At 40.6% G+C, this 19,722-nt stretch overlaps 1 protein-coding gene across 6 annotated transcripts; it reads right to left on the bottom strand.

The window, feature by feature from the left end:
• Positions 1-210: 210 nt before the first annotated feature.
• Positions 211-19,590, bottom strand: lrrc9 (leucine rich repeat containing 9). Of its 6 annotated transcripts, none has more exons than XM_069152235.1 (34): positions 19,018-19,590; positions 18,873-18,943; positions 18,236-18,454; positions 17,786-17,926; positions 17,537-17,600; positions 17,373-17,443; positions 16,139-16,321; positions 15,679-15,834; positions 15,343-15,560; positions 15,109-15,240; positions 14,851-15,024; positions 14,631-14,739; positions 14,185-14,320; positions 13,936-14,076; positions 13,724-13,842; positions 13,027-13,215; positions 12,817-12,936; positions 12,468-12,659; positions 12,228-12,353; positions 11,913-12,053; positions 11,536-11,713; positions 11,176-11,396; positions 10,918-11,040; positions 10,701-10,831; positions 10,469-10,577; positions 10,242-10,381; positions 9,644-9,780; positions 8,998-9,215; positions 8,100-8,168; positions 7,044-7,169; positions 5,859-6,042; positions 4,813-4,918; positions 4,624-4,699; positions 211-2,064 (listed from the first exon to the last, which is right to left on the bottom strand). In XM_069152235.1, the coding sequence occupies exons 2-33, from the start codon at positions 18,927-18,929 to the stop codon at positions 4,666-4,668; spliced, it is 4,464 nt and encodes a 1,487-aa protein (XP_069008336.1). In that variant the 5' UTR covers positions 18,930-18,943; positions 19,018-19,590; the 3' UTR covers positions 211-2,064; positions 4,624-4,665. The 6 variants fall into 6 exon arrangements, with proteins under 6 accessions (XP_069008336.1, XP_069008339.1, XP_069008338.1 ...); XM_069152238.1 differs by having other exon boundaries at positions 5,892-6,042; XM_069152237.1 differs by having other exon boundaries at positions 14,631-14,736.
• Positions 19,591-19,722: the final 132 nt, after the last annotated feature.

Raw genomic sequence — 19,722 nt, 5'->3', positions numbered from 1 at the left:
AGGAGAGCGAGTCCTCTGATTGGACCATACTTTCTAATCCCCGCCTTTTACACATCCAACCCCGCCCATTCAAAAAAAAAAAAAAACTATGACACGTTTCGTACAAAAAGGAAACAACACAAGTCGTTTGGAATAAAGTGCAATATTTTATGGGGAAGAAATATTCATTGTTTTGGCGCTGTAGAAACGCACCAAACTGATGAACTGCATTTAAAACCGTAACACACGATAAAAAGGAATATGTATATATATTTAAATTGATGAGCTAAATAACTGATGTGACTCTCTCTCGCTCTCTCTTTTTATATATGAACAGTTGTCAATATTATTTAACACACAAATATACAGTATAAAACATAACATGATGTGGTTAGCTCTCCATCAAGACACCGGGGAATGTAATTTGTGAGACTCATAATAAATTATAACAACCAGCTTTATTAGAAACTGTGTTGTATAAAAAAAAAAAGATGACAAATTTACATCGGTGGAGTCAACTGTAAAATGCAGATGCCTTCCCCGCCCTTTATTACAAAAACAAAGGATTTTACCACTCCAGCTTGCTTTCCGCTGGACAATGAAAAGAGCATCCCTCTTTGCAATTATAATTATAACAAATGTCACAGCCCACGGGGTTGTTTATGGTCTTTACCCTAAATAGTTGTTCAACTTGGCACTTGCCCGTATCTTTAAATCCTGATTCTAATGCGCTTATCTGACCCTAAAAAAACTGACATAGGATTAAGAATATTAATATTACATTTTAAATCCTTGTTATCATGTTCTTAATGCAAAGAGGGCAAATCCTACAAGTATTTCATCATTTCAATAAATGAAAGTGATTGTGGTCAAACACGGCCCCTCCAAAATGTTTAGAAAGAAGGACGGCAAAAAGAAGGATCATGAAGTGATCACTAAAAAGGCTACAATATCAACACAAAGAAAGAGAACAATCTGGGGCAAAGGAGATTAAATTGTTGTTGTTGTTCACTGGGGCTGAGGGGATAAGAGTGGGCGAGAGGAGGTCGTGTTTCCTTGTCATCTTGAAAAGCAATTTCTACGATGTGTAGGACACAATAAACCATAACAACAGAAAAGCCTGTCAGTCCCGACAACATGTATTGCACCCTGAAATCCTCCCATAACGCCACTTATTAAAAAACATTGCTCTATTTTTGTTACAGTTGTCTGGTGAAGAATATTTGCTTGAATTAACTCTGACTTAGTCATTTAAGAAGAAACACAATGAAAATCTGAAGTATAAAAAGCTGAAACTAAATTGCCCAAAAGCAGAGAATCTTATGTGGCTCTGAAAATTGATTTCTGTTAAATTTACAAGAAAATTTGTGTATTTGTCTGTTGTTTGGTTGCTATTAACTTGTTTTGCCTTTTCAACCGAGCAATACGCTTTGTGTGATTGAAATAATGCAATAAATGACACAAGTTCAATAACGTGATGAATGACAAGTCCAGAAATGAAAAGCAGTTAAGATTTAATGCTTCTGTGAGGTGTCCAAAATGTCGACACAAAATAAGAGCATTTTCCTTTTCATTCTAATTGTCACTTTCACTCCATTCTTTTATCTGTATTTTCACTCTCTCTCCATTCGCTCTTTATTCCACAGGAAACAAATTACAGGAAAATGACAGGCGACAGCAATAACTCAATGACAGATTTCAAGAGGAGCAATATGACAAGATAGAGGATGTATTTGTGAGAATGAAAAATGAACTTAGGGCATAATATGCACCTTTTGAAAACAAAATAATTTCTATTTCGTTGATGACTTGCAGTCGACTGTCATCATCAGCCGAACAGCTCATTTTTACAACGGCAATTTCAACTCAAGTGATGATGTTGATGAAATTGTGGCCTCAATCAGAGGACTTGTAAAGTTAATAGAAGCTGGTAAATGTGTAAAGCATTTGGAGTGCAATGTTGTTTATCCATTGCACATACAAACCGTAATGCTTCGATAAGCATCGCGCAATAAAGTGTTAACCTTCGCCATCAAACGTCAATCCATGTCGTCACCCCTCCAGCTTCATCCCCAACACAGGAACCTGAGTAGATAGTAGTGAAAACATGGGCCATTCAGCAATTATTCACAGAGTCTTGGACTAATGGTGCTCTGAATGCACAGACACAGAAAATGTAGGGAGTTAGTGGACCAGCAGTAATGGCCCCATACAGAGCGTGTGTGTGTGTGTGTGTGTGTGTGTGTGTGTGTTTGTAGTGGGGATTCTGAAGGGGGAGGGGGGGGGAGAGGGACGTCATCTATAACTGATTCACAACAAGCACAAACATGTCTAATTATGAATCCAGATTACCCCCCCCCCCCCCCCCCCCCCCCCCCCGCCTCTCCTTCTCCCCCTCGGTCCCTCCCGCCAGAGCCGGGCTCAGTATCAGGCAGATGAAAACATAACCTGTCACATTCCATCCCATTAAACCAGCAACAAACCATGTGGTCTGCTCACATGGAGGAGCGAGGAGAGGGAGAGACACGGAGAGCCGTGCATCTGGGTTCACTCAGCAGCGATGAATTATTCACAATTTTTATGCTAATGTCATTTTAATGTCAGAAATACGGACAGATATGCAGATTTGAGACATACCGTGTGAAGTTGAATGTTTTCTATAAGCTTACAGAACACACACACACACACACACACACACACACACACACACACACACACACAGCAGAATTAAAAATATAACATCCATATCACACATACTGTACACGAATATGAAATGTGTAATTATCCCCAGCAATACCTAATGCATTAGAGCACTCGCACTGAGCCCCCAAATCTGTGCTGTGAATCCATCAGCTGCCATTTGATGTCAGGCAGAGCAAGGTAATGACAGTGCACTCACTTGTGCAGTCATTAGCCCTGCTTAATGCTGGGAATTAACACAAATTAAGTGAAGTTAAGTACATGCATTAGAGGAGCTTGTTTGGGGAGAGCTTTTCCCTTTTGCTGTGTAGAGTTGGCTGTGCCTCAGATGCTGGGCACAGGCAGCAGGCGCAAAATTGAAGTATGAACTGTATATACCCCTTCAACTAAAATTACTACAGGCCAGGGCAAGAGGAAAATTCACTGAGGGCTGATTAGCGGTGTTAATGGAGCTCTAAGGACACCTAGTGGTCATGTTAACGCCACTGATGTATCAACTCCGCAGCTCAGACTGTCTTTTAAACCGGTGGATTCAAGTTGATATTCTTTGGTGAAATACTGAAGTCTTTGTTGTTACATTTATAGTTTAGGACAAAGAGAATACTTTACCCAGTAGCGGCTCCTCGCTCTAATTTGCGTGTGTGTCTATTTGTGCGTGTGCATAAAGAAAAAGTTGTTGTGTGTTTCACCTTCACACTGAGTTATTCAGACATATAGGCCAATTATACCGACTGATATTGGCCTGTAACAGATGTACGGGTCACGACGTATGTTTATAAATTATTCCATTTGTGTTTCTTTAATTTATAGTTATTCATAATTATTACGTTCCCAGTGAAGTTCACTACTTCAATACAATGATGAGATTTTGGACTTTAAAGTTTTTTGTTAAACTGTAAAAAACAAGTATTTGATATTTCAGTTGATATATATCGATTTCAGAATTTTTTTTTACTTCCGAATTTGGGCATCGGCCCCCCCAAAAAATCCCATATTAATCAGGCTCTAATGTTTATTCATTACATGGGAATGGGTGTCCTTTAACAATATATTTAATGTTTTCACGTTGCGTCACGATGAAAAGTTATTTTACCACATAATACTGGACATATCGTCCATATTCAGGCTGGTGTTTTGTTAACCACAGGACTACTAGACAACACCAACAGAAAGACAGGCAGGATTATATTCAGCGGAGTGATCATCATAGATATCAAGTGGAGCAGGTTCATTTCCAGTTACAAAACACGAGATTTGCCTATTAAGAGAGAAAACTGCAGTGGGCTTTTCGAAAAGAGGCTAACATGATGAAACTGACAATCTCTGAAATCCATTTGGACCTTATTCAAGATTACATCTTTATCTGAGTGACTGCAGATTATTGTCCACAGAGAGGTGTGCTAAAGCTGGATTATCCACTTGTTGGGGATGCATTTGACCTGATGGACGCGGCATGCCAGGCTCACACGCCCTTACATCTGTGGGTGTTTTTCACTTGTTTGGGGCAAAGGATGGGATAGCAGTCGGAATGACACCAAAACCTCTCATCCTCAGATTACCATGGTCAGTGATCCACATATGTGGACAGAAAATGAAGTCACAGTCATTATACTGTAAATGCGTTTGAAAGGACTGCACTACATGCCCCCTTCAAGCAGCCTAATTTACTTTATGTCAAAGGCAGTTTTAGTTTAAACTATGGTATAACTGAGGGAGCAGCAAAATGTGATTCCTTAACAAACTGCTTATATTTTAAACAGCTCAGAGAGTCATTTATTGCCATGTCGAAAAACAAAAGTCAGGAATGCAGATGCTCATCAACATTAAAGCACACTTACAAATATGCCACCATTAAGATAGATATTAATGCCCTGTACGCCCTGACAGGACATAAAAATACTTTGCAATATGACCACATCAATCACAGCTGTCACATGTGTTCACCTTTGGATTCCTGATCTCTGAATGCTCCACCTCTTCTGGCTGCTACATGGGGGGAGGTTTCCCACCATTTGGGAATCTGGAATACAACAAGTGTAAACAAACCGTCACCTTGCAGCCTTTTTCTGTTTTACAGATTTTCAATAGTTGAAAGAAACATGATCATATCTATACGGTTGTGTCTTCACCAACCTGCTGTCCTGCTGCTGTTTGGTAAATGTCATGATGACTCTGTTCCCATCAGATAGGACACCCGTGGTGGGCAGGGTACTTCCTGTTCTTCGCACATGTCTGAAGGCTAAAGTTATATCAGATAACTGTTTGGTTTTAAGTTGGCGCTACTTCTTCTGACCCTCTAACTCTCGCCCCTGTATTCATCCCCAACTCAACACATGAAACACAAGTACAATAATGTTTCTCAAGGCGCCCAAACTGACAACTTCAGATGCAAAGTTGAAAAGTCATCATTCTCATTGTACTAGAGCAGAAAGGGACACGACTCTTTACCAGCCTTGGGGAGCAACTAACTAGTTTGCAATTAAACATATAAAATACAAAATAAACATAAAATAAACTGTAATCTGTTACACAGTTAATGATGACAAAATATGCGATTAAATTACAGTTACAATCTCAAACATTCATTCTGTTGTTTTGCATGTTGTCTGGACAGGCTGCATCCAATTGGCACAATGTGCTTAATTTTTTAACCTTGTTTTTGATTGGTTCTCTTGTTTGAATTCGCATTGCCTCTCGTCGGCCAATCAAAACAATGTCCATTGTCCAAGAGATATTTAAAAAGAGTCACTCAGGAACAAGTGACTAAAAACTGGTGAACAGCTCTGTTGATAGTTCTATTGTAACTATGTTGGAGTTGAGCTCAATGTAGAGATTCAGGTTTGAGATTCTGGAAACGTTATTTCTTAATTGCAGTCAGTTGTGCTCTACATACATGTGATAATAAAACCATCTCAATCTTAATTCAAGTTCTGTTGAAGAACTTTTAAATTAAAGTTTGACAGTAATCAGTGGTGAGTTATGTTGTGATATTTTTCAGCAATTTTCAGCTGTTGCCCAGTTTTAAATGTTTGTTAGAAAAGTAATCAAATGCAACGAGTTACATTTTATGAAATTACATTACATGTTTTACGATATAACAAGCTTTAAATGCCAATCTAAAGCTTAGTATTTTTCTTCATGAAACTTAAGATCTGCAACAAGAGAAATGTTACTCTCACATTTGTACGTGTAAAAATCCTCATCCACATTACTTGGCAGGATATCGTGGCCGTGCATCAGGTTCTGTGGTCCTCCGCTTATAGTCATTCCTCTCAGAGTGCTGTTATGAGGGACGAGGGGGAGCAGTCCAGGTAGATTAACTTCAGTGGTAAGAAGAGAAGCTCCCGGGTGCTGCGAGGACGGCTTTAAGACAGATGATCAAACAAGAAACACAAGAACAATTGATGTAAAAAAACAGATTTGAAGCACAGGAGCACATATGTTCACATAATGCGTAAAAATTATCTCTTACGCGCCTCCAGGGTCAACTTAAAGTCTTTGACCTCACATCCTAAGTCTGCTGCTGTCGTTGCAATGTGTCCACTCAACCCACACAGTTGCCAGAGGATTTGTGATTAGATTACTTATGGTTCCACATATGTAAGCATCTCATAGGGGAAGAGTAATTATTACTCATCAATGACAATGTTCAAATTCAAGTGAAAGCAGTTAAAGGCATAGATTGAGTGACAGCTGATAACTGGCACTCATGAAAGTCAGTAGGGGGAGGTTTGTGTTTGTGTTTTTGATGAGAAAGCCTCGGATCTCTGCTCTGTCAGTTCCATATCTACGATTAACAAGCAGAGGGGGTCGTGTTGACCTGGCTAATAGGGGGTAAATCCACTGGTGCATTATCGGCCGGGCACATTTCATCTAATCAGCAGGATGATGCTCGCAGGCTTGGACTGCTTTTAATACAGAGCTGCAGGAGAATTACTGCCCCGGTCTCTCATTACATGAACATTAAATCAGTTAGACAGACTTTGATCCAGGCTTTCCTCCTTTTTTTTCGGTGGCTGTGGTTTGGTTGTTGTCAGTTCATTACTTTTAGTTGGACTACTGTACATCTTACATGATACAGCCCGCAGTGAGATTTTGTGTAAGCAATGTCTCTGTTCATTTGGAATACATGATTGAAATGCAAGAGGTATACAGGAGGAGAGTGTGGGGATGGCAGATACTTTTCCTGTAGGCTGACCTTCTACCTACCAGTGCTGTATGGGTTTTTGTATGCTGGGCAAATCCTGATAATGCATCCCTTACTATTCAGTAACTGTACTCAGTAACAGTACTCGGAACGGGGAAATATCAAAGGCTAAATTTATTTTTCTCAAGGGAGCATGTATTAAAGGTGCAGCTCTCACAGGTATATCAGCAGCGCGGAGTTCAGCCCTGGTTCTTTCCTCCAGAGTGATCATCACTCCATCTAGGATCTGCAGCTGGGACAGAAGGAGCACTACTGTTGGCCTGTGACGAGAATTTTGGGCCACCTTAAAAGAAAACAAATAAAACAGTATTGGTTATAAAAAAATTTAAAAAAAACCCCACCATCTCCAAGCTAAATCCCAGAAATGTTAATAGTGAAACATGAATGAAGTTTGTTTTGAGACATCTGGGATAAATATGATGCTATGTGGGTCCCAGTCTATTATCACGCTCTCAGCAGCTATTCTAGTGACCCAGCTGACAGCAGCAGATAGGTCCCTTCCCAGCTGAGGGCTCCCTCTGGCCAGGGCATAAACCCAGCCTGCCCAGTCACAGAACTGCATGTTCCTGCAGGACACTGCTGCTGTGATTAAGTTTTGAGCGCAAGCCAATGGATGTCCGGAGAGGAGGAGATAGACTTTGGCTGGGGAACACGGGTGAAGGAGCTATCTCAAACGGTCAACAGCAGGAGGTATTGTCTCCAGGGTGGCTGTTGGCCCCTACCCCCTGGCAGGATTAACCCCCTCCCCGCTATGGAAAAAGAAGAGGGATGAGGTCGAGCACAGCTGAGCATTACACTGTGGACGATAGAGAGGCCCTGGGCTGCAGGCTCTGCTCAGGCCTGATCCCTGAGCTCCAGATGGGTGATGTAACAGGGCCAACAGCACCGCCATTTGGTCAACGAATTTGTCTCAGATGCCAGTTTGAGGCACAGCAGACGGCCCATCGTGTAATCACTTAATTTGAAATCACAGAGTTAAACTGGGTTTGTGATTCGGATTATGAAAGTGAGAAACTGAGCCTGTACGTATCTCTGTGATCATTTGTTTGCGAGAGAAATATTTCCAAGTGTCCTGTGACTGACAGCTAGTGGATTCACATCTCCGTGCTACCTTATAATAGCGAAAAGAAACGGCACATGTAATGATATTTACCAGCTCACAACACCTAATTGGATTTGATGGACAAATTGTCCAGAAAACAGTGATACTCACAAGATTCCCAACAATAGAGAGCTCCTTCAGTGAAGGAAGAACTTTCAATTTGTCAAGCTCTGCGATGTCCTACAAAAAGTAGAGAAACAAAGATTATTTTTATTCTTTTTCACTCACTATACCCCTCATGTAAGTACTCTTTCCCACTGGTGTGTTGATAATGGAGACATTAGCATCAGGGCAGAACCTTTCATAATTTTGGTGTAGGGAGCATGGAAGCATCTGATGGGAGAGATTACATGTGTGAGCTCTCATTAATCTCATGAGAGAGTTTGGGCACGCAACAGGCCATGGGGGTATTTTCTCTCATTCCCAGCTTTATGCTCCAACTTGGCTGTGATTCAAGTGAGGACTGACGCTGTGGGATGATTGCTGTATTAGTCTTAATTGAATGCGTGAAAACATTAAGGAAGCGAAGTGATGAGGGAACTGGCGACAAAAGTGCAAATCACTCGCCCTGGATGAAGAGCTGCGGACTGAGAAGCTGATTACATGTTGTTCTGATTGTTCCCCTTCTTCCTTCATTCACATGGCCCTGACCTTCAATCAAACTTGATTCTCCTTAATGCTACCCTTTGCATGCCACAGTGGGTGGCAATGACTCATGATTACGATACTTCATGTCTTACTTTGCACATGCAGAGAAAAGTAATACCGCTGCACGCTGGATAACATATATTCTTTAAACATCTACTATGTATCAACCAATCAGTAAAAGTTGGTGGTAAATCAAAAACTGCACCAAAGAAGACTGTGACCTCGGTGATGACCTCAGGAAATCACTGTGCTTTGAGTCATTCAGGCACTTTGATTGAATATGCGATTTCTATCTAAATATATAAAAAATAAATTAAAAAAAAGATTATGTGAGAGGAAAACTGCCGCTGAAGCAGAATACCTGCAGCTTGTTCATGCCGAGGAAGAGCTTGTGGAGCATAATCAGAGGATTGAGATGATTTAGCTCCCGGATCCGGTTCCCTGCTAGGTGCAATTCTAGTAGGACTGTCTGGGCTGTGAAGGAGTTCTTGGCCAGACCTTTAATGCGGTTTTTGTCTAACACAAGCTCTCTGAGCTGGTGAAGCCCCTCCAAGCCTTCCACCTGGCTGATCTCATTACCTAGGGAGAGACCAAACCTCAGAAAAAAGACAGAAAAACCTCTCAAACAGTATTCCCATAAACAAAACAAAAGGGTAAATTGTACACCCTAAAAAATATAAAAGGCAGTATTTTAAGGCTATATAAAAATGCTTTGCGTATTTTTTGTTTGCCCCTGGTGTAAGAAGCGCTGAAAATTACACAGCTTCCAAAGGGAGAAATACAAGCAAGGCTGGCTTTGTGGGACAAATCACCCTGACAAAGCAAAACTCAATCAAAAGCCATCAAAAGCTGTTGCAAAGAAGAGAGAGTCAGCCCTTATTTTCTTCAAGTCTCATCACCCACCTGGCCTCTGGTCTATGGGAGACTTTTCTCCTAGTGCGTGCCTTTTCACGGGCTCTATACACTGCACTTTCGAGAGGGAGGGGTGCTACGTCAACCATACGTACCTTGAAGTAAGAGTGCTTTAAGATTGGTGAGCCTGCTGAGCTGCAGATTGGCCATATTGGAGATGCCATTGTGACTCAAATGTAGCACCTCCAGGCTTTCCATCAGTGTTTCCAGGCTGCCAGTGGGCCCAGCATCCCTTAAACACAGTCGCAGAAAGACAGTTTGCAACCTCTGCGGTTAAAACGAACGTCACAGTCTCCCTCCCGCTGCCACATTTAACTGCTCAGACCTCACAGGTGCAGACCACCTCAAGGCAATCACAGTTCAAACTAACAAAGGAAAGCCTGTCAAGCACTCTTTGTGTACTGGTTTCTACACAAGAAATATGTCAGTGAAAGATTACATTAATACGCTTACAAAATACTGTTGTTGTGTTTTTTTTAGTGATAGAAACTCATAAATTCATTATGTTTTTTTTAACCTCTGTTTAAAATACTAAGTGTCAAAATGCAGCTCATTATGGCTGGTCAGTGCTGCCCCCTAATGGTCACAGTACAAAGGATACTTTTGCAACAGCGCAAAATGTAAAAATAAACATATTTATATATAAATATTTTTTTCAATGTAAATTACTGAAATAAAACTGCTTCGTATTACCTGTTGGATTTGGGTGGACGCTGCTGGCCATAGCCGCTGGAATGAACTTTGCTGTACAGTATCTGCCTGTGTGTCAGATGAGTCTGAGTCCTCTGCCTGGGCAGAATGGACTCGATGTGGTTGTAGTTCAGAGACAGGGCCTGTACAAAAGACCATTTCAATAATTAATTTGTATCTGGCGCCGCTACATTTCAAGTCTGCCTGCTGACATTCAGTGTGACTTGTACTTTGATTTTGGGCAGGTAGATGAGGCCTGAGAAGGAGGTGAGGTTGTTGTGGTCTAAGTTGACACGGCACAGGTTACAGAAGAGCTCTGCTGGAGACAGATCAATCATCCTGTGGGAAGGAAAGTGGATTTTTTTTTTTAAGGCTCTGTCATTCAGCACTTCATATTATCATCCAAATAAATACAAATTTATAAAGTTTTGTCTTTATCTGCCTTTAGAGCCAGGGTATTACCTAATGGAGCAAGATTGCAGGGTTAAGTAGGTGATATCTTTGTAGTTTGTGTGACCCAGCTTCTCTGCTACTGTGTCAGCAGTGAGTCTTCCCTTAAACATGTGCTTTGCACTCTCACACTCACTTTTGTCCTTGAAAAAACAGAAAAGAACAGCAAATACAAAAAACTGGATATATCCACTAAAATATTGGAGAGCACTATTTTTTCGGCACCTACCACTGCATATCCATCCAGTGCTTTAAGGGAGGAGAGATGGAACACTACGTATATCCGATAGTTTTCCAGTTTTTCCACTAAAGGATTCCCATAGAGATCCAGGATGAGGAGGTTTGCCAATCCCTGCGAAGGACAAGGAGCATATGAGCTGAGACGACACACTGAAAAGGGGTAGACACCTACTGTGATTATTTATTTTCCATGTCATGGGGTGTGACATCAAGTTGTCCTTTTTTGAAGCCTGAATTAGATTCTCACTTTCAGATAGTAGATGTCTCTTGATGTGGAAATCAGGTTGCTGCCGATGTAGAGCTCAAGAAGAGGCCGAACTCTGTGGATGCCATACAGGGAGGTGATACGGTTGTTCTCCACTGACAGGAAGCACAAGTTGGGCATCTGCTCTAGAACTGAGGGGTCCAGATCAGGCAGCAGATTCCCATCTAAACTCAGTTTATTTAGGCAATGCAGTTTTGCTAGGCCTGAAAAAACAGTGAGCAAAGACAGACAAAGGGATAATGATGGCTACTGTCCTGTGGTGCTTGGTGTCAGAAGCAAACTGTTTTTTAAGTACATCTTAATGCTGTGATTTTTGATTGTCAAGTTGAGAGTGTGACTGACCCTTGAGTGTGCTGATACTGTTGTTGTTGAAGAAAAGCTCCTCCAGCTTCAGGCAGCTGCCAAGTCCCTCCACTTTAGAGATGCTGTTATCATTAAAGGAGGCCCAGCGCAGGCTCACCAGCTTATCCAGATTGATCAGCTTGGAAATATTTTGGTTGTCAAGGTTCAGGGTGGTGATCTGGTCAAACGTTTATGGGCACAAACATATTAAAGAATGTGTAAAATATTAAACATTATATCACATGCTATTCATTTCCAAATATATTTGCCACAGAGTCAACATCATGCAGCCTGGTCAGTCTCTGGAGTCAGCATTTTCCTAAAACTTTACAAACATATCTTTACAATTGCTTCTTAGCCCAAACGCTGTGGCTCACCTTTGCAGTCCAGTCTGGATCCAGTTCTCTACCGGGGCCCCAGGGTGCTGCACTCAAACGATATAGGAGATGGGCTGTTGACAGCAGCCTGAGACTCCGGGGACGGTCGCTGTTAGTACGAGCGTGTGCAAGAAGAGATGCCTGCAAGTGGGTGTCAAGAGGTGTGAACACTTATCTTAATTAATAAACATTTGATTTGATTATATATATATATATATATATAAAAAAAACTCTCATCACACAGATCAGCCTCAAAACATTAAAATATAAAGTATCTACATACTGTATAAACAGAAATATTTACAAAATCCTAACCTGGGTAATCTTGGACCAAGCAGCCATCTGAACAGCTTCAGCAGCTTCCTCCTCTGCTACCAGCACACCATCCAGATGTGTGAGGCTCGTCAGGCGGGCAAGTATGGTCATTCTGACTGCCTCTGGCTGGCAGGAAGAAAACACCTTGACTTCTACATGTGCTTCAGAGACCACTTACAGTACACTGCAGCATTTACTCTATGCATACGCTGAGTGGATATTTCAACTTATTTCACACACCTTCTCCCAGGGATTGTATCGGGCGTCCAGTTTCAGCAGAGCAGGTGTGTGTTTGCACAGCACAGCTGTATCGTCTCTGGCCTTGGTCAATTTGTTCCAGCACACATTGAGCTGTTTGAGCCGTTTCAACCCCGAAAGCCCTTTGAGAGTCACAAGGTGGTTGTAGCTGGAATCCAAAAACTCAAGTTTGGGCTGTGATTTAGGTTAGAGAGACAATAGATGTTAAAAGTTTCCACTCTATGCTATGGCCCAAAACACTCTCTTTCATATGCTACTTCACTACTCAGTTTCATACAACTTTAAACGTACTGTTTAATTCAAGGTGAATAACAAAATTTTTCCTTTTTACCAAGTGGCAAATGTCATCAAGGCGTGTGAACTCATTGAAGCTGATGGTAAGATGTCTCAAGGCCAGGAGGCTGGAAATTTCCTTTATTTTCCTCAGACTGTTGCCATGAAGGTTAAGCACCTGGAGATTCGATGCATCAATGACAGGTCACAGTGAGTCTATAAAAAGGCTTGAAAACCAAAATCTTATTCAAAAAGGAAGAACACTTACAGTGATCATACAGAGGACATTGGCCCTGGCTACATTCAACAGAATTTTATCATTCAAGCTCAACAACTTGGGCACCGGTTTCAGCACAGGTTCAATGTTGAGGGTGCTGTTGTCGAGGATGATCTCATCGGGAAGAGTCGTATCTCTGCCTGTGCAAAGGCTCGACAGCGTATGTGGTTGTTTTTTGTCCTGGTAACAGCACATCAACATGTTTAGACTGTGTATAGCCAGTAGGTGCATTCTTATCCACTTGCTGTTTTTGTTTTTTTAAAGTGTGAAACTGAAGAAAAGACAGAAGAATTATAATATTTTATCATCTGTCAGTTTTGGTTTAAGTTTTCAAAGCTCCAACACAACTGAACAATGTTTCACTATCCCGATATGACAGGAGGTGATTAGGAAATTTAGCCAGGGAAACCTGTTAGAATTTAACAAGGATTTGAGTTTTATATATGTTTGGGTAAAACAAATCTAAAATCCAACACTTCCACTGAGGTGTGGCCGACACAGAAACAGTTATAAAGACTGTGTGTGTGTGTGTGTGTGTGTGTGTGTGTGTGTGTGTGTGTCATCTGAATAACAGTTAGTGGGAATGACATTTAATTAGAGAATGTAATCAACATGATCCAAAATTGATATATTACTTGTGTAGCATATCAATGATATCAAACATTGAGGAAACAAATGCATTAATTACCTCAGTGATGTATTCAAAATATATTAAGTACTCTGGCAGGATAAACTCGTGGTCAAACACAAACCACTGTCTTCGGCAGGTATTGTTCTCAGGATGTGTTCTGATAGATTGGGAACTCGCTGGATAAAAAAAAACACACAGAGATGCAAAAAGATTAAAGAATACATAAAAAATAAAGTAATTGTTGTCATGCTTTTTAATTCACCAGGTACCTTCACACATTGCAGATCTGTGCTTAGTGTCCACATTGCGATACACTGAGTTGGCACCGTCATAGCTGCTTCTGTCCAAAGGTTCTCCATCTCGGAAAGGCATGCTTTTACCCACAAACACTTTGGAAACAATAACCTGACCTACAGGCAAAAACAAAACAATTTTTTTTAATTTTAACTATTAAGAAAAAAGCCAGTGGTCCCAACTAATGGGAATATAAGGACATAATATGTTTAAAACTAACTCACCACTCCTGAAGGAGATCGTATTTGCATTTTGTTTAGAATCGTCATGGCTGGCCTGGCGCAGTGCGTACTCAATTCTGCATTGGTCGGTCACGCTCAAGCTGTTGGATAAAGGTATAGCACCCTCTCTTCCCAAGGCCTAATTCAAAGAGTCAACATGGTAAAAGTCAGCAGGAGTTGGAATTTATGTGAAAATAGGACAAGAAACTACAGATTTAACCAACAGCACCTCTTTAGTTTTACAGACACAAGTCACAAGTTCACACCATTTTCCTTTTAAGATTCACTGCATTCTGCTCAATAAATGAACATAATGGCAGAAATATACTTTTGCTCATGCAGCTCACAGTATGGTAATACTGTATGCTATACAGGTGTAGAGTAGTAAACTTAGATGAAAATCTAAGTGGGAGTTGTGAGAGTGAGATTCTTTCTGGCAGTACACGCACCTTTAGTTGCTCTGCTGTTTTGAAGCCTTCCTCTAAAATACACAAAGTCTCTTCCTTCTCAGGGTCAGTTATGTAGAATAAGTACTCCAGTTTACTTCTGTAATTCCTGCTTAAAAAGGATTTTTCACTGATGGTTACAATAATAAGCTTAACAAACAGTATCTGAAAAGATGTTTAAAAAATGTATCTTCTTTCTTCGTTATGGTCTAGTCTTACTTACTGTGAAACAGAGTCTCTGCCTGGTAGCAGCCTAAGAAGTTTGTCCTCAAAGCGAAGCCTCAAAGCACTGTTGTGGATGCGGATAACTCTTTCGATCTTAATGTCAGTGATGCCCCAAATCTTGTAGTCTGAAGGAGAGAAGCAGGAAAGCAGGAGGTCGCAACAGGATGTAAACCTGTGGGTCAGAAAAAAAATATTTCCCGTCTGTAACTTAATTTTACAATAGTTGTAGTTATTATTCATGACACCAAATAAGTACCAAAGGTCTGTGGAGCAGCCCTCCTCCAAACGGATATTTCCAACACTTTCTAGCTCCATCGACAGAAACTGCACCACGTATTCCTTCCTGTTTGTGGCCAAGGCCAAATTTTGCTTGTACCAGGCTTCAACCCTGAAAATAAAAGAAGAAACTTTTTTTTTTTTTAACATTAGATGTATACTTCAGCTCAGATGCTTAATGCATAATGCATCTCATACAAATATGCAGACTAACTCATCCAGCCTCCTGGTCCACAGTGTCAGTCTCTCCCTCAGGGCTTCCATCTTGAAGAGTATTTTTTGCTCCATGGCAGGATCTTGAATGACGTCGGTGGTTGAGTCACTTCTTTTAGGTGAACCTTCCTCCGGGTGGGGTGGTGCTGCTGGTTTCTCCTCCAACATGCAGGGAGGCCTCTTGCAGCTATCCGGCAGCATGGAGAGCTCCCGTTCAAGCTAGGAATACATCCAAATGGAAACAAGCTCTCTTAACTATGTACAGAAACAGCAACAGTGAATAACTTCTGATGCAGCTGCTGCAATCATTTTCAAACTGTCCCATGATTGTACTTACACTTTTGAGGGCATGACTGAGGATCCTGATGCGTTCTTCAGGTAACTGTAGTAGAGCTTTCTTCTTCTCGATCAGACTCATTTGGGTCTCTGTCAGGTTTCTCTGAGCAGTACGTACACGCATGTTGTAGTACATCATTTTCTTCATTGCTGCAGACTACAAAAAAAGAGACTTTTACTGGAGGTTCAAATATACACAATTTTTTTTTTTTTTTTATTATTTTATAGTTATTATATAGTTCTAAAATTGTTTTTACATCTATCTCATTTTAATGCTGTTCAGTATCTCAATGATTCCCTAAAATAGCAAATGGGTCAAGCTAAATTCAAGAGACAATATTAGGAAATCTCTGAAGAAACAAAGAGGAAATTTAAGGGGTGTATAAATAGTAATCAACATAAATCAAGAGACTGTGTGGCCTAACAGACTCAGGTGAGCTCACAGCCCTGCAGGTCCTCACCTCAGCTGCCTCCTTCACCTGTCTGCTGGAGACGTCATAGTTGTCGAGGCGCTGCAGGTCTGGCATGTGGTAGAGGATGTGTGTGTCATAGTTACACAGCAGACACACTGGGTTTGGGGTTGACATGCGGTCCTTCAACACCAACTCTCTCAGACAGGGCAGATTGGACAGCACGGTCAGCTCCTGTTACAACAACAGGAAACAAAAGTGCCCGAAAGGACACCATTATTCTGAAAGAAGAAAAAGCCTTCAGATTTTTACAATTTAATTGATCATATTTTGATATTCTTAACAAACAGCAGATATAGACCTGACATAAATTCCACATTTTATTCCTCTGCTTCCAGTCTAGATTATATCTTGGTCTCTTGTAGGCTGTTCAGAGGCCAGATGAATGATCTGATAGCGGAGACATGATTTTCTTTCCACACACAATATCAAATTGAATTTAAATCAATTATAAAGAGATCATAGACTAGACATATTTCAAAAAATCAGATGTAGTGTCACCTTTTACAGAGTGATAAATGATTGCACACTGTCAAAGAAACTGTAACCCCGATCTTGTTGATTGTACATTGAAAAGGATTTCTAAATATTAGACAGATACCTTATTAAGATTAACATCTTTTGAAACATGCAATTTCTTTCTTTTCCCTCTGTATTCACTAAACGGCAGCAAAAAAAAAAGAAATGCAACATTGTGAAAGCAAAAGGGGAAAATACTTTTTCTTTGATCCTGCACTTATCACAAAATATTGAGCATGGTGCAATGAATGACAATAATTTAATTCTTTAAAGCAGGACTCGGAGAAACGGTGGCTTGCAGGAATAACATCAAAGGTTGTCACAAAACTTTTTGTGTCTTTGTCAAAGTGACCTTGAACAAAAACAATGCTTCAGTGTAAACGCTGTGAATGACATAGTCAGCTCCAGCATAAAAAAAGACGACATAGGTTTTTAAGACGAAATTTTTCTAAATAGTTGCAACCATGAATATATATCACTGAATCTGGGATAACAAAAATTTAAATTATGCAACTTAATTCAATAACAGTTTTGTTCAGCCAGTCCGCTGTAGAAATGATTGTAACTCTGCACTCACCCTAACATTTCACAAGACTTGAGAAACTTTCCTTTGTTGAATCAAGGATTTTAATCAGGTTTTACAAAATAAGTGAGAAAACTTTTCACAGAAAGAATTTCAAAAGCATATATTGGTTTTTAAGTTTACCTTAAAGGAGCGAATCTTGTTTCCGGACAAATTGAGACTCTGAAGACTGGCATTGGGATGAAGGCCGTGCCCTTAAAAGGAGTAGAAAAAACATTATTTGATGAATATTTCTTTTAAACATCACACACTTGGCATGAAAAACATGGTGGATTCTAATAACCTACCAATCTTTTCAATATTGTTGTCAGCAAGATTTAGTTCCTTAAGCTTTTGAAGTGTGTTCAGGCCCTTTGGGTAAAAACAAACAACCACAAATGAGAGCACGCTACATGACAAAATGTGCAAAATGCACAGTCTTATAAGCTGATATGATAAATTGTGTAAAATGCAGTTCAAGTGAGCTAAATAAACAGAAAATAAGGGGGAAAAAAGCCACAATTTGTTCATACGTGAATATAACTTAGAGTTCAAACCTGTATCTTAGTTATGCAGTTATTATTGAGCCACAGAAGTTCTAGGTTGACGTGCAGCTCTAAATTCTTTATTTCACAGATGCGATTTTCATAAAGGTACAGTTTCTCCAGTTGTAGACAGTTCTGTAGTCCAGATATTTCCTGCGATACAAACAATATGGCACTGGTCATAGTATGATATATGTGACATACTATTTTGTACAATTCTCTGATATAGGGGCTTTTATTTTATTTTTTTTAACTGTAGTTGTGGTCCACACACAATGCTCCATGTATGCCAGATTTGTTTTGATGAAAACCCACGCAGAGGAAGCATTGGGTTTAAGTTCTTACATTAAAAAAAAAAAGTAAGTTGCAATCAAAAGACTAACTTTATCTAGACTGTAAAGCTGTTATTAGCAGCGCAGGAATTCATCATTAAAAATCAGCATTAAAAAAACAACAACTTACTGTCAGCTGGCACTGGACTACCCAGAGTTCCTGGAGCAGAGGACAATACTCAAGTCCTTCAATGTGCTCTATTTTCTGGTCCACTATGGTGAGCTGGCAGAGTCCTGGGAAGAAGGAGAGCCCAACCATGCGGGGGAAACCAGAGAAGAACATCTCTAGTGACCTGATGGTGCTCCCTTCTTTTGTAATTCTCTCGCAGGACACTCCGTTGGCCGTGCACTGTCGACAAAAAATAATCCCCATCTTTTAACAGGGTCTCGACAATCACAACGCATTGAAAATCACGGGAAAAGAAATAACATGGGGAAAAACAACACACTAATAACTTTCAACTGTTAAATTGAATATGTCCCCACACACAGTGATGGAAAGCAACTGCAGTATTTCCAGTTGATGCTAATCAACCATTTACAACATTTCAGAGGGAAATATTGCACTTTATATTTCACTACATTTACAAATTTGACCAAAAAAAATTAATAATGCAATGACCTCAGATGTAGCTGGTGTATATAAAGTAGTTCAAACTTTCTCTAAGTGCAGTAGTAACATGCTGCTGGAGAAAAAGGATCTCAGCACTTCTTCCATCACTGCCTGCATCAGTCACGTTCATAAATGTGTTGAGTTTTGTACTCACCAGTTTCTGGACCACCTGCTCGTCAGTGGGGTCCTTTTGCTCCTCACTCTGCCACATAACCTTTTTTCTGTCTGCGGGAAGGGAGGTAGTTTATTTGCCCTCATAATGCATGCTGACTTACTGGAAAAACAACAGTTAAACCTACCTGCTTCACCCAGTCACAATCCTAACTGTCACCACCACCCAGCGATGCTAACTCGCTAGCCTCTAAAGAAATGCCTCTCACTGTCTCGCCGGCAAAGCCCAGATTCTGCAGCCAATATATCGCGGCATGCTGGTATTAATAAATTAATATGTTCAATTCAATCCGGCGTGGCAAAGAAAACGGACTCTTATTTTCCGCGACGGAAAGGCGTAAACGACAACGGACCTCGCGTGGCCCGCCGGCAATGTTTGGCATCAATCTGTTTCTAGGCACGAGCGTCTGGTTGCTAAGTAGGAAACTTTTGAGGCCCCGTTCGTACCCTGAGCTGCCAGAAGAGGGCGCCACACAGCAAGGTACGTTTCCACGAAACCGTAACGCACAGAACAATCTATTAATTTTTATTTATTTATTTTAAATGCACTTGAGTGATTTTTAAAACATCTTTTTTTTTTTATTATTGACATTATCACGACCAGGCATCTTTATTATGCCCGCGTGGTTCTTCGGTTTCACGAGTGCCATTTATTTCCACCAGCATCATCTTCTGTCACTGACTACTTTTGCGCCTCATCTGCACGCTGAAAGCACCTCTCGTATTGGGCTCCGTCCCAAAATAAAGTGCCAACCCCAGAGTCTCTCGCGTACACCATGACGTCACCGCCGGAGCAGTGAACTACAACAATCACTCCTCTCCTCTCCTCACCG

Source organism: Embiotoca jacksoni, unplaced genomic scaffold (assembly GCF_022577435.1).
Source record: "Embiotoca jacksoni isolate LCO1_2020_lvr unplaced genomic scaffold, fEmbJac1.0.p SCAF_18, whole genome shotgun sequence".
NCBI lineage: Eukaryota > Metazoa > Chordata > Actinopteri > Embiotocidae > Embiotoca > Embiotoca jacksoni.
Note: the sequence above shows the minus strand (reverse complement) of the source record. Positions and strands in the feature narration are given on the sequence as shown.